At 51.5% G+C, this 12934-nt stretch overlaps 1 protein-coding gene across 1 annotated transcript; it reads right to left on the minus strand.

The window, feature by feature from the left end:
* Positions 1 to 851: 851 nt before the first annotated feature.
* On the minus strand, positions 852 to 11856 carry CC2D1B (coiled-coil and C2 domain containing 1B). The gene is made up of 23 exons (XM_006839769.1): positions 11791 to 11856; positions 10801 to 10945; positions 9868 to 9971; positions 9337 to 9483; positions 8870 to 8995; positions 8514 to 8673; positions 8032 to 8213; positions 7767 to 7842; positions 7590 to 7685; positions 7386 to 7516; positions 7081 to 7153; positions 6838 to 6978; positions 6324 to 6449; positions 6068 to 6240; positions 5586 to 5711; positions 4168 to 4226; positions 3966 to 4082; positions 3527 to 3600; positions 3383 to 3441; positions 3113 to 3164; positions 2285 to 2384; positions 2019 to 2109; positions 852 to 980 (listed from the first exon to the last, which is right to left on the minus strand). The coding sequence occupies exons 1-23, from the start codon at positions 11854 to 11856 to the stop codon at positions 852 to 854; spliced, it is 2553 nt and encodes an 850-aa protein (XP_006839832.1).
* Between the last annotated feature and the right edge of the window lie 1078 nt (positions 11857 to 12934).

Consider the following 12934-nt stretch of genomic DNA (forward strand, 5'->3'; position numbering starts at 1 on the left):
TTCTTCCAGTTAACAGTCTTTTAGTCTTAGGTGCATTGACTAAATCGAAGATACAACCTTCCCTTTACTTCCCACTTAGTACCGAAATTACTCTCCTCCACTCTCCTCTGGGAAGCAAGAAGGCTAGTGCAGCAGCTGTCAGGAACGAAGGCACAGGCAGAGCTGGGTAAACTGAGTTATGTGGGATAGGCTGTCACTGGACCCTGCCCCCACCACCCTTAATGGGGGAGGTCCCAGATCACCCTTGAGTTTTCCTATCCCCTATAGTTATTTCGTTTAAAGGCACACCCAGCAATGGTGCAGCCGGGACTGGGGTAAGCTGCACACAATCGCTATGCGGGGTGAGGACGTGAAGCTGCAAGACTCCATGGCACAGAGGATTCAGGGCTTTCCTGCCCTCACACACAAGGAGGGAGAGTGCAGGGGGATGGGGGGCAGAGAGGGGGCCCGCAACAGGTCAGCAGCAGGGCTGTGGTATGGTCAGTAGTGCACATACTTAACGAGTCTTTGGTACTTCTCGCTCATGTACAAATGCTCTCATAGGCACAGAGCTGGGAACAGGAAGCTCCTGCAGAGGATCACTGGCCTGACTCCTCCTGTGACTGCTGTCTGCTGCACAGGGACACAAAGCATATGAAGGCAGTCCACCTGCAGTGAAGACACAGACAGGCTTTAGAAAGGATCTCTTGAAGACAGTTACACCTTGAAAGGTGAACTTCCCGCCCGTTCTATTGAAGAACATGAGAAACTCCCAGGCTTTCTTGCCTGGGAGTAAAGGAAGGATCCATCCCTTTGGGGCCCTGGCAGAGAGCAGCAGGGAAAGGTTTTGAATGTCCAGAGAGCCACCCACCTCATAGGCCCCTGGGCTCTAGGACCAGCCAGTTCTCTGTGACCGTCTGCATGTCCTGGCCACTCAGAGGCTCCCGCAGCCTCACCTTCACCTCCAGCTTTCCTCCAGTGGGCTTCCGTCCATCAAGGACCTGTGAGGAGCACAGAGAGGGAGAGTGTTAACAAGCTGGGGACTGGGAGCTTCGTTCTGCTCAAACAAAAGGAGTCCGAGGAACTAAGACGTCTGCAGTGTTGAGTCTGATTCATGACCACCCGGGCCCTCCCTGTCATTTGGTAGTAGTTTTTAGTTGTCTCATAAGAACACATGATACAATGCAGATGCGCAGCTAGAGTCAGCAACCGAGTTTCCTTCTAACCCACCACACTGGCTCCCTCCTCCTACCAGGAGAGGGGTTAGCTGGAATGCTAAAAGTGCCAACAGGCCAATACAGACCAAGCCACACTAGGGTACAAGGCTCCACAAGGGCAGGGACCAGCAAGGGTCTGGTCCTATCTCTGCCAGGGGCACACGACAGAGCACCCTTCCTCTGGGTTTTAGTTTTCTCATCAGTCAGACACAAGTTGAGCCTGCAAAATCCCATGCAAGCTTGAAGAGCTGTCTAGGGGCTAATTCTAGCTGCATTCTGGTGGTGCCTTGCTTACAGAAACATCAACTTTTATGTTACGAGCTTGCTCCACTTCATATGTTGCCAGACGACTGCCCAACCATACCACTGTCTCCAGAAACCAAGGAATCTGCATGTGCTAAGTCAACAGCAGTCCTCAGAACTGTTGAGGATCCTCTCTAATCCACTTTCCTGGGAACTTGAAGTCCTGAGGTTTGTAGAAAGAGTATGGCCACTTTATATTTGGGGGCCTCTATAAGTTTCTCAGAGAGCCCTGGTGTGGCACTGTAAGGTAAGCACTTGATCATAAGGTTGATTTGAACCCCAAGGTCAGTGGTTCAAATTCACAAGCTGCTCCTTGAAAACCCTATACAGGGTCGCTATGAGTCAGAACCAACTTGACGTTACATAACTTTCTCAGACCCACTGAATATCGTTGACTGTGAAGTGTGCATACTGTCTGCTATACACGAAATAACGAATATTTAAAATTAAAGTAGTGGGCACACATCACAGAGACTATAGTCTAATGTTGGTTCTGCTCTTCCCACCTCTGGGTCCTACCTCCACAATCTCCCTGATCTCACACTCATTCTCCAGTCGCTCCAGCTTCAGATGGGCTGTGCCGACCAGTCTGTCGCTTCTGAAGAAGGATCTAGAGAGCCAAGAAACAGCAAAGGACTGGACTAGGCAAGGACGCAGGAACGGATTGGCTGACTGAGCCCAGTGTAAAAAAAAAAAAAAAAAAAAAAGGCAGTAACAGTGGGTAGCAGTAGCAACCACAGAAATGCTATTCCCTCTTCCTAGTCCACCATGGCAGGCCTCCTCACCCTTTGTGGAAGATTTCAAACTTGATTCCTTTGCTTTGAATCACCCTCCTAAAGCCCCGGTGGTTTCGGTTGATGTTTAGTTTGAAGAGTTGATCATATTCTGCAAGATAAGAAGAAGGTAAGGGATTTCCTGAGGAAGTGGAAAGCAGGCTTAAGTCTGGTCTTTCGTCTGGATTTCTCTGCCTGCATTTCAGAGGGATTTCCACCAGAGTCTCAAGTACTGACTAATTTTTGTGCTTGTAGTTGACACAGGCACTAGCCTAAAGATTGGAGGTTGAAGCACACCCTGAGGTCTCTTGGAAGACACGCCTAGTGATCTTCTGAAAGTCCACGGCACTGAAAACTCTGCATACATAGGGTCATTATGAATCAGAATTGACTCCATGAGAACCGACAACACATAACGGAGGGAAGGACTTGGAATTTAAAAGTCAGGATTTCTGAGTTCAAGTCTCATTTCACCCCTTGTTATGAGATTCAAGGCAAGTCACCACCTCCTAACTCACTGAGCTTCAGTTTTCCTATAACAGGTGGTGGTGGTGGTGGTGGTGATGTGCCATGGAGTCGGTTCTGACTCATAGCAACCCTGTACAGGGTTTCCAAGGCTGTAAATCTTTACAGGAACAGAACGCCTCATCTTTCTCCCGTGGAACAGCTGGTAGTTTTGAACTGCTGACCTTGCGGTTCGCAGCCCAATTCGTAACCACTACGCTAGGAGGACTGGTGAATAAGCTCTGCCTCTCTCACTCATACTGAAAGGAACAAGTAAGATCAAAGCTACCCAAACAGTCTAGACACAAAAGTGCTGCAGCTCAAGGAGATGCTTACCTGGCGAGTTTGTATTCTTCACCACGCTGGTTTTGCTTTTCTGCGCCTGGTCCTAAGAGCAATAACAAGGGAGAATTCGAGACAGCTTGGGGTAAACAAGAGACATATAGGGTTAGGGACTCAGCTACATCAGTGTCAAGGGACGGGGACCCCTGTAGGGAACTTCAAGCCCCTCCCTACAACAGGCCTGTCAAGTTTGGGAAAAATTTAGCACAGGGTCCTGGAATTGAAGAAGGGGTCCAGAGCATCCCACCTTTACTTGAACCTCACCGAGTTAGGGTAGTGGAACTCAAATCGCACAAATGCATCCAAGTCATCCGGGGTCACCCCTGTGAGGGGGAAATGGAGTCAGAGGGAGTGGCCAAGTCCAAGTCCTTGACTGTGGAGTGTCTGGGCAAGAGTCTATGGGGTTACCTGGAGGGGCTGGGAGGTTCATTCCCCGGACAATGATCAGATGCATTTCTGTGCTATTGAGTTCTGAGAAGATCCTATAATCAGGAAGCAGAAAGAACCCAAGTCAAGGAGGGTGGTGGACAAAGACACCTTTTCCAGTGCTTGCCAGTGGAGGCCAAGAGAGTGGGGCCAGGGACCAGGGAGAAAAAGCTGGTCTCAGCTAGAAGCAGTGATTCTGGTATTCAAAACTTCCATTTCCGACTCCCAGTCCAGAGGTCTTTCCACACAAATACATCAGCTCAGAGCTCCTCCCGGGCAGTAGCCTGTTGCTATTCTTCACCACTTCCCCAGTGTCTACAGCAGGACCACCCTGAAGTCTTCAGTCTGGGTTCCCTAACCTCTTGCCCTTTCCTATCTGGGCCTCTACCCAAGAAGGGCTCTTTCCCTCAGGTTTTCGCACCGTACAGTCTGGAATGTCTTCAACTCGAAGTGGTGACTGGGAGGGTCAAGGCCCTGGGCTTGAGCCAGTTGCAGGATCTCCAGTTGCTTTTTGCGGTCCTGAGCAAGCTTCTCAAACCTGAGAGGAAAGGGTGTGCATGTTAGCGTGACAGGGCTCTGTTTCTGCTCCCTGCCCCACAAGTCTACCCCAGCCTTACACTTACCGAGTGGTCTCCGCTACACTGCCCTGGTGCATGAACTGCTTGGAGAATAGCAGGCATTTCTGAAAACAGAGACCCAGCATGACATCAGAGCTCAGAGCAGGACCTGATTGCCTAGATGGGCAATCAAAGCCCATCTTCTTAAAGCTCCAACCTTCCTCCGTAGCCTCTCCCTTTCCCCCTAAACACATACTCCAAGGGCACTGGGTTCAAGTTCTGTCACAGTTTTCTGCCTAAGTTTTACTGTCTCCTCTTCTGACACCCTTTCCTCACAACTGACTTGGCAAACTCTGACGGAGCTTTCAAAGCCTAGTCCAAACATCATCTCAGAAGATTTTCCAGAAGAACAAGAAGCAATGCATTCATGTGAGGGGGGCTTCAAACAGTTCATGGGAAAACTCCATTGTCCACAAACTTTTAGAAGCCTTTATATACCTATATACCTGTAGCTACAAAATCTCTATATATATCCACACACATATATGCCTAAGGAGCTCTGGCAGCGTAGTGGTTACAAATCAGGCTGCTAACCGCAGGGTCAGCAGTTCAAAACTACCAGCTGTTCTGCGGGAGAAAGATGAGGCTTTCTGCTCCCATAAAGATTTATAGCCTCGGAAACCCTGTACAGGGTCACTATGAGTCAGAACCGACTCCACGGCACATAACAACAACAACACATACGTATGTTTACACATAGGTATGTATGAAGGGGCTCCAAAAGTCTGTGGCGCAATGGAATGAAATAATGGATTTTTCCACGTACTTCTGAAGCTCTCTCGTGCATATTAGGGAGCCCTGGTGGCTTGGCTGCTAACTGAAGGTTGGTTTGACCACTCCAGCTGCTCTGCAGGAGAAAGATGTAGTAATCTGCTTAAAGACTGTTAAGTGCCGTCGAGTGGGTTCCAACCCATAGCAGCCCTGTATACGGTTTCCAAGCAGTTGATGAGCTTGAACCTCTGACCTTGCAGTTCAAGCCAACTTTACAGTCCAGTTCATTAACCTGCAGCACCACACCAGGACGCCTCTATAGGTTACAGCTTTGGAAATCATAAGGGACAGTTCTACTCTATCCTATCTGGTTTGCTATGAGTCCACTCAATGACGACAGGCTTGAATTTAATTTTTTATTTTAGGCGGATATATACTGTATTTCTCCCTTAACATTTGCTATTCCCCACTACAAAGTACTTCACCCGCCACTCTGTTGTATGAACTTCGTAACCACCCTGAAAGAGCAGCATTATCATCCCATTTTGTAGATGAGGAAAATGTGGTTCAGAAGAGTACATGCTTTACACAGGATAAACAGCCAGTTAACTTGAAAAGCTAGAATTTGAAATCAGGCCTTTCTGGTCAGAGGCCTGTCCCCATAGGCAGGCTGTGGGCACGGAAAGGGGAAAACAGACAAAAAGCCTACTGACCTCATGTTGTTCCAAAAGCAATTTTTGTAGCTGGGCATAAACCTCCTCAGCTTTCTGGGAGAGTCTCAGGTCCTCGTGGTGGATGAAGATGAAGTCACCCTCCTCATCTGTCAAGGGTGAAGGCACCTACCCAAGTCACAAGGCCCCTCAGGGGCCCCAAGAGTCAGTTATTCTTCTGTGGAGCCCAACGAAGTGTTCATCTGCCTCAACTCAACTGTAGCGTAATGGAAGTTCATTTGCCTTCCATTCTACCCCAGGCTGCTAAAACACTCTATCCCATAGTGGTCTTGTCACCTTTGACCTGCCCTTCCTTGGTCTCTCGTGGGTTTATGGGAAGAGACTTTCCCACACTGTCACCAGACTTTGCAAATCTTGCCTCATCCAGGGATGTGCCCCCCCCTCGTTCAGTTCTCTGGCACCCACTCTGATACCCACCCACCTTCTGCCTGACAAGCCCTGGTGTTTACCCAACTGGGACTCACCTTGGAGAGATTGACAGGGTGGCCAGCTCGAACCTGGATGATCTGGGCCTCAAGACCTTTGGCCACCCGCAGATGGGCCTTGGCCTGCTCCAGGTCTTGGCCACGCTTGGCCTGAATGGCTGCCCGCTGGTACTGCAGTTTCCGGGCCTCCAGCATTGCCAATTGCTCCCGCACTAAAGGGAGGAAGACACTGGTTGGGGCCATGCCTGTCCCTCACTAGATCCTTCACCCCGCCAATTATCTTCTCCTGACTCACCTGATGGACTCAGTGATTCCTTAGAACCTGAAGGCTTGGGCTCAGGCTGTGGTCGGGATGAAGGGACCAAAGATTGTGCTGGCTTCTTTGCCACTGGAGCCTGGGCTGGGGGTTCATCCTGTAGGTCCCAGAAGACTGTCATAGGGTGGTCTGCTCCCCGCCCCTGTTACAGCAGCTCTCAGATTTGGGCTCTCTTCCTAATGCTACACTAACTAGCTTTGTGACCTAAGATGAGTAACCTTCCCTCTCTGGGAAGCTTTAAAAGCTCTCTGGTCTAAACTTCCCCAATAGGAGACATCAGGGCAACAGGGATCAAACCTGGGTTCTGAGTCTGAAAGAACTTGGTTTGAATCTTAGCTCTGCTAACTCCTAGCTGGGCACTCTTGGTCAAAATTGTCTCAGAGAACACCTACATCACTGGGCTGGTTGGCATGGACAATGTCAGGCACAAGGTCTGGGTTTACCCTTCACTGCTGTCTGTTTACCCTCATCAACCCCTGGGACTTGGGTCTCAGCCAAACCTCAGCCTCCTCATCTTCCTCTGCTGGGGCTGCATCCTCTGACGTGGCCAGCTTCTGAGCAGCTGCTAGTGCAGCTGCCAGTGTATCCTCTGCAGTGCCCAGAGTGGGCTCCAGGCCCGGGAGTGGGGGGAACCCTGTGAAGGAGAGAGACAGCTGGTGGGGGGGTGGCTTCCACCAGGTGGAAGCAGATCTGTGAGAGACCTCCTCCTAGAGCCCTTATTTCAAGCTCCACTCACCCGGAGGTACAGGCAGCTCAGCAAAGTCAAGTTTCCTACCAGCTCGATGCGCTCGAATGGCATCTTGATATTGCTGCAAGGGAGGCAGGGGGAGAGGCCAAGAATGAGCAACAGTTGGCAGGCTCCATGCTCACCACACAGAGAGGAAGAAACCAGGAGAGAAAGACAGCTCTGGAGGGAAAAAGGCCCCCAAGGTAGCAAAATTTCAGAGACAGACTGACACAACAAGACAGACTCTCGGAGACCAGGGCTCGCTGGGGAGCAGAGGGCCTGGCACAGAATGGGGCTGCACCGCTGCTACCCACCTTGGCGATGCGCTCGTGCATGCGGGCCTTGCGCTCATTGCCGCCGCCCCGGGCCTGGGCAGCTGCCTCCTGGTACTTGCTAAGCCTCTGTTGCAGGGCATCCAGCACAGTCTGTGGTTCTGCAGGGGCCACTGAGTGGGGAAAGGAAGTGACATCAGCTCTGCTCACCCAGCCCCAGCCAGTCATCCCTGCATCCTGCCCTACCTGGCGTCGCCGGGGCCATCACGGGCTGCACTCGCTCCACTGCCGGGGATACCACTGAAAGTGTTGTGGGGGCCTTGGACACCTGTGGTTTCAGGTCTGGAGGACCCAGAGAAGAGATGTAGGTGGGGGTTCCAGCCAGCCCCAACCTAACAACCTCCCCACCAACCCCACACTGACCCTCAGGTGCTGGGGGCATAGCACTCAGGTCCACGGGCTGTCCTCGATCCAAGGCCTCCAGGATGGCACCAAACCTCTAAAATAGGAAGAAAAGCAAATGTGGCTATAAGCCAGGGTTACCTGAAAACCTGCCTAAGAGCAATGCTCCCTCAAGCCAGTTTCACTCCAGCCCAGTCTAGCTGTGTGACCTTGAGCCAGTCACTGCCCCTCTCTGGGCCTTATCTGTGAAACAAGTGGGACATGGCCTCTCAGTCAGACACCATACCTTCCCAGTCTTCATGAGCTCTCGGGCATGATCCAGATCTCCAGCCCGTTTGGCATTAAGTGCAGCCATCTTATACGCTCTTTGTCGGTCCAACAGCAGAGCCCGAGGGTCTGGATCTGAATCCAGTGGGGCAGCAATGCCAGGACTGTCCAAAGGGCTTGTCTCAGGCTGGGACAGGATGTCTGTGGAGAAACACAAAGCCCACAGAGGACGTTGTTGTTACGTGCCATCAAGTTGGTTCCGACTCTTAGCGACCTTGTATAGGGTTTCCAAGGAGTGGCTGGTGAGTTCAAACCGCTGACCTTGAGGTTCAAACGGACCTTGCAGTTTAGTGCTACAGTGTCACACCAGAACAGAGCACAAAAGGGCAAAAAAAGATGCACACCTACAGCTCCAGGGACCAAGGACAGTGGCCTGAGGGGGAGGGCAGGCCACAACTCTGATCTTGGAAACCAGGGCAGGATTTGGGTGTCTCCAGATACCTGGTTCTACAGCCTGGGGCACTGGGGCATCTGCCTCAGGGCTCCTGTTGGCTGCTTCCTGGGAGGCCATGGGCCTCTTGCCCAAGGCGACTGGAGGTGGGATGTCATCTTCATTGATCTTCCTGCCTTTCCTCACTGCTGCCAGTTGGGACTCGAGAGTCTGAGGGAGAGGAACTAGTCCAGAAACCCAGCCAGCTACCTCAGCCTGGACCTACTCCAGGCCAGGCTAGGCCTCCTTCACTTCCACAGTGCCTGGACGAAGCTTCTGCTCCACTGGCCCCACCTTTCCCAGCCGCCTCTTCCATGGCCCTCAGCCCCACCACCCCAGGTCCCAACAAGCCAGTAGGCTCACCCACCTTCACACCTCGCTCACAGCGCCTGGCCTTGGCTGCTTCCCCTGCTTCCTTGGCACTGGCTGCCGCCAAGCGGTAGTTATGGAGCCGCTCCTCCAGCAGGGTCTGCAGCCCTGGAGGCCTTTCAACCTGCAGACACTTTACCTCAGAGCCTGGCCACTCCCTCCCAGTCAGGAAACTGCCCCACAAGATGGCGTTCTGGGACTCAAGACGAGAGACAAAGATTCCCAAGAGAGGCCAGAGGCCAACACACAGGCAACAATCAGTGGAGGCAGGAAATGGCTGAGGGGATGGTCTGGGAGACAGAGAGGCCTTTGAGGCCAGTCAGTCACCAAGGGGCTTTTCTTGCTGGGTTTCTACTTGGGACAGCTGCTACAGGGGACCCTGGAAGGATATGTAAGCCACTCTCCATGCCTGCTCCACATGGACAGTGAGGGGCACAGAAGCCCGAGGGTTCCTCCACAGCCTACCTGAGCCCCTGGGAATGTCTGCACTGGAGGGTCAGTGCTTTCCTGCCCCTTCTTGTCCTCCTCAGAGCCACCCAGGCTGGCTGCCATGTCGCCATCCAGGGTCCCAGCCTCTTCCTCCTCCACACCCAAGACCTCCTGCAGCTCACTCTGTGGAGACATGACAAGTCCCAGGGTCTTAGGGCCCTCATGGCCATGTCCACAACGGAATCTGAGAAGAAAGGGCCTTTTCCCCACTGGCAGCCACTGTGCCTGATGGCCTTCCTCAGCCATCACCCTCCTTTGATCTGGCCAAGGAAGGCCTTGACAAAAATGCTGCCTCCAAATCTGAGAGTCCCCCACTGTCGAGCTCAGACCAGAGCAGTCTCACACTGTCCAGCCAGGAAAAGTGAGGCTGCCTGGCCTCCCTCCCTTCCTCTCTGATGAGGACCAGCAGCTTACTCCAAGTCTGAGACCACAGGGCCAAAGCTCGGGCTTTTGTCACACCTCTCTCCCCCACCAGGAGCCTTTGGGCACCAGCCTGGCAGGACGCACCAGCAAGTCTGCATCCTCCTCCAGCCCTTCCTCCTCTTCCTCCTCTTCCACATCCCGCATACAGTCCGCTGCCAACTTCTCAATGTGAGCCATGGGCAAGGGAGCTGGGGGAAGAGGATCAGGGCAACATAGGTTAGGGCCAGGATGAGTGAAGGAGGGTCTTCAATCCACTGGGCTGAGTACACACTCCCAAGAAGAAATCCCATTTCACATCTATAACCAAAGTCCCACCACCCAGAAGACTCCTGCTCATCCTTCATGACCCAGCTCAAAACACTATCAGGGAAACCTTTCAGGGCTACTCCCTTCTTTGCATTTTATGACTCATAGACATATCCATTCATTCCCCACAACCACACCTTTCACCATCTGTAAAGGTTTTAAAAATTCATTTGCAATTCACTACTATTGTGCAAGATAAGTACTATTATCCCTGCTTTATAGATAAATAAACTGAAAATTACCAATGTTAATTTTACTCACATCACAAAAGTACAAATGACAGAGCCAGGATTCAAACCCAGGCTCATCTTACACCAAACCCGGGTTGGATGTACTGAGAGGTGAGGGTCCAGGGGTTCTCTCAGACCAGTGATCCCTTCCCAGGCCCTTCTACTGCCCTGACTCAGAGCCACTGGCAATGGGGGTGGTTATCTCTGAGGAGTTCTCCAGAGAAGCGTGGAGGGTCTAGGCTGTGGAGCATGAGTCCATTTATCTGTTCATAGGAGAGCTTCTGTGCACTCACTAGGTGCCCGTTCAGTGTTCAGTCCTTGCTAACTGAGCTTCTAAATGATTAGGGCTAAGCAAGGAGACATTAATTAGTCTTTGTGAGAATCAGATTTGTCCATGATGGGGAGGGAGAGAGTGTGAGCAGAGCCAGATGGAGAGAAGGACCAGCCCAGTACCAAGCCCACCCCAGTACTGTAAGCTCACCCTGCCCTTTGGGTGCTGGCTTCTTGGCCCCCGGCCCTGCCTCTCCAGTGAGGGCCAGCAACTCTGCCTCCAGGTCCGCGTCATCTTCTGTCTCTTCCACTCCCAGCAGCATGTCCTCAGGGTTGAACTCCACAAAGAGCCCCAGCTGAGTACAGAGATGACTCCTTAGGAAGCACACAATAGGCAGGAGCAGGGCCCAGCCCCAGAGCCCAACTCAGGGCTCCAGATGGAGGCATCAGGCCTCTTTCACTGTCTGTCAGCCCACTGTGCAGAAAAGGAAACTTAGGCCTGAGTTATTACCCTTCAGGACATTTATCTCCTGGTGATCACACAACTCAATAGATTACAGAGCTGTGATTGTAACTAAGAACTACAACAGCAATGGCTCAGCACTTTTAGGTGATTATTTTAGTGAATTCTCACAACGGAGTGGCAGGGCCTATTTTTATATTCATGCACAGCCAGATAAGTAGCAGAGCCAGAATTAAAACTAAGATCTTTGTGACTTGAGTTCAAGCTCTGGAAGAAACTGAAATGGCTCAGGGTTTGGGGTCAGGCAAAATAAAAGGAGAAAATTAGAGGACAGACCCATATGGGCCATGTCTAGGTTCCTAGCCCCTGGTCACAGCCCTCAAATCCTCGCATGCAAAGCTATGGCCCTAAATGAGGAACCCACAAAGCTGAGGCCCCATGAGAATACTCTGGACTTTAGCTGCTCCTAAGCCCACTAGACCATGAACATGAAGGGGGGATCAGTGCAGGATGACTAGCTAGAAGGTGTGCCATCGCACACTGCCAGTTCAGGCCTCATCCCCTACCTGTGCGTGTGGTAGGGGTTACTCACAGCGTCTCTAAGGGCTCTGCCACCTCCTAGAGGCACTGCTCAGCCTCCTGACTAATGAGGAAACCACACCGGTAACCCACTTCCCCCAAGGTCTAGAGACCCCTCTTTCCTCAAATAGCCGAGGATGAAAGAAATGAGATACATACCTGTTTGGCAGCTGCCACACCCTGGCCACTGGCCTTAGGACCCTTCCGAGGTCTTGGGCCTGGCATCCTAGATGTTTACCTGTTGGCAGTATTAGACAGACTGAGCCTGGAGCAGCCTTTGAGCCCTGCTCCCAAGCTGGAAATGTGAGCAGGCAGGCAAAACAAACAAAAATATTGTTTTGCCCACCTGCTCCCATTTCCAGCTTCATGAGGCTATTTCTTGTCTCGCTTTATGCTCCAGAAACACCAGGTTGGTCTTCCATTTCTTCGTGCAAGCTAAGCTGTCTCTCACCTTTTATCAAGTGGTTCTCTCTGCTTGGAACCCTAGAACTATTCCTTGCCCCCTAGCTTCTTCATGATGCAACAAAGACATCACAGATGGGATACAGCACCGAGGAGTATGGGGAAATGGAATGAGATGGGGACTGGTTGGTTATGGATTTACATGTGGGGGAGGGGCAGAACACGATATAAAGTTTCTAAACTAATTGAGAAAAGTAGATTAGACTCCAAGTTGGGTGGGGAGGAGCCCAGGAAAGCAGATCTAGAGAAGTAACTTTAGGTAAAAGGTAGATGGGAAGTTGGGTAGGATCCAGAAAGGACCTAAGGCCTAGAGTGGAACTGTCCAACATGGCAACCACAAGTAACTATTTCCGTTTAAACTTCAATGATCAAAAATTAAACATCTAGTTCCTCAGTCATCCTAGATACATTTCAAGTGCTCTAGAACTACTGTCGTTTCTGCACTGGGCAGCAGAACACACATACTGAGCACTCAGAGCATCACAGGAAGTTCTATTGGGCAGCATCGCTCTAGAGAAACTTGACTCAGCATTCTCACCCCCTTGGAGCCAGCACAACCAATCCTAGGACTGAGCACCAGGATTGTAGAAATGAGCCTCAAGGCACAGCTACATGAAGACAGGGCTTTCCCAGGGCTTTGGGCGCCTGGAAGAGGCAGCACGGAGAAAAGGTTTCTTGGAGGAAATGATGCCTGTGTTGCGTCTAGAAGGAGCAGGGGACAAGCAGAGAGAACCACCTGACAGAAGGTTCTGAGGTGAGAGACAGTTTGGCTTGGACTAAGAAAAGGACGATCAACTTGGTGTTTCCGGAGTATAAAATGAGACAAGAAATGGTAGAAGCG

Source organism: Chrysochloris asiatica, unplaced genomic scaffold (assembly GCF_000296735.1).
Source record: "Chrysochloris asiatica unplaced genomic scaffold, ChrAsi1.0 scaffold00026, whole genome shotgun sequence".
Taxonomy (NCBI): domain Eukaryota; kingdom Metazoa; phylum Chordata; class Mammalia; order Afrosoricida; family Chrysochloridae; genus Chrysochloris; species Chrysochloris asiatica.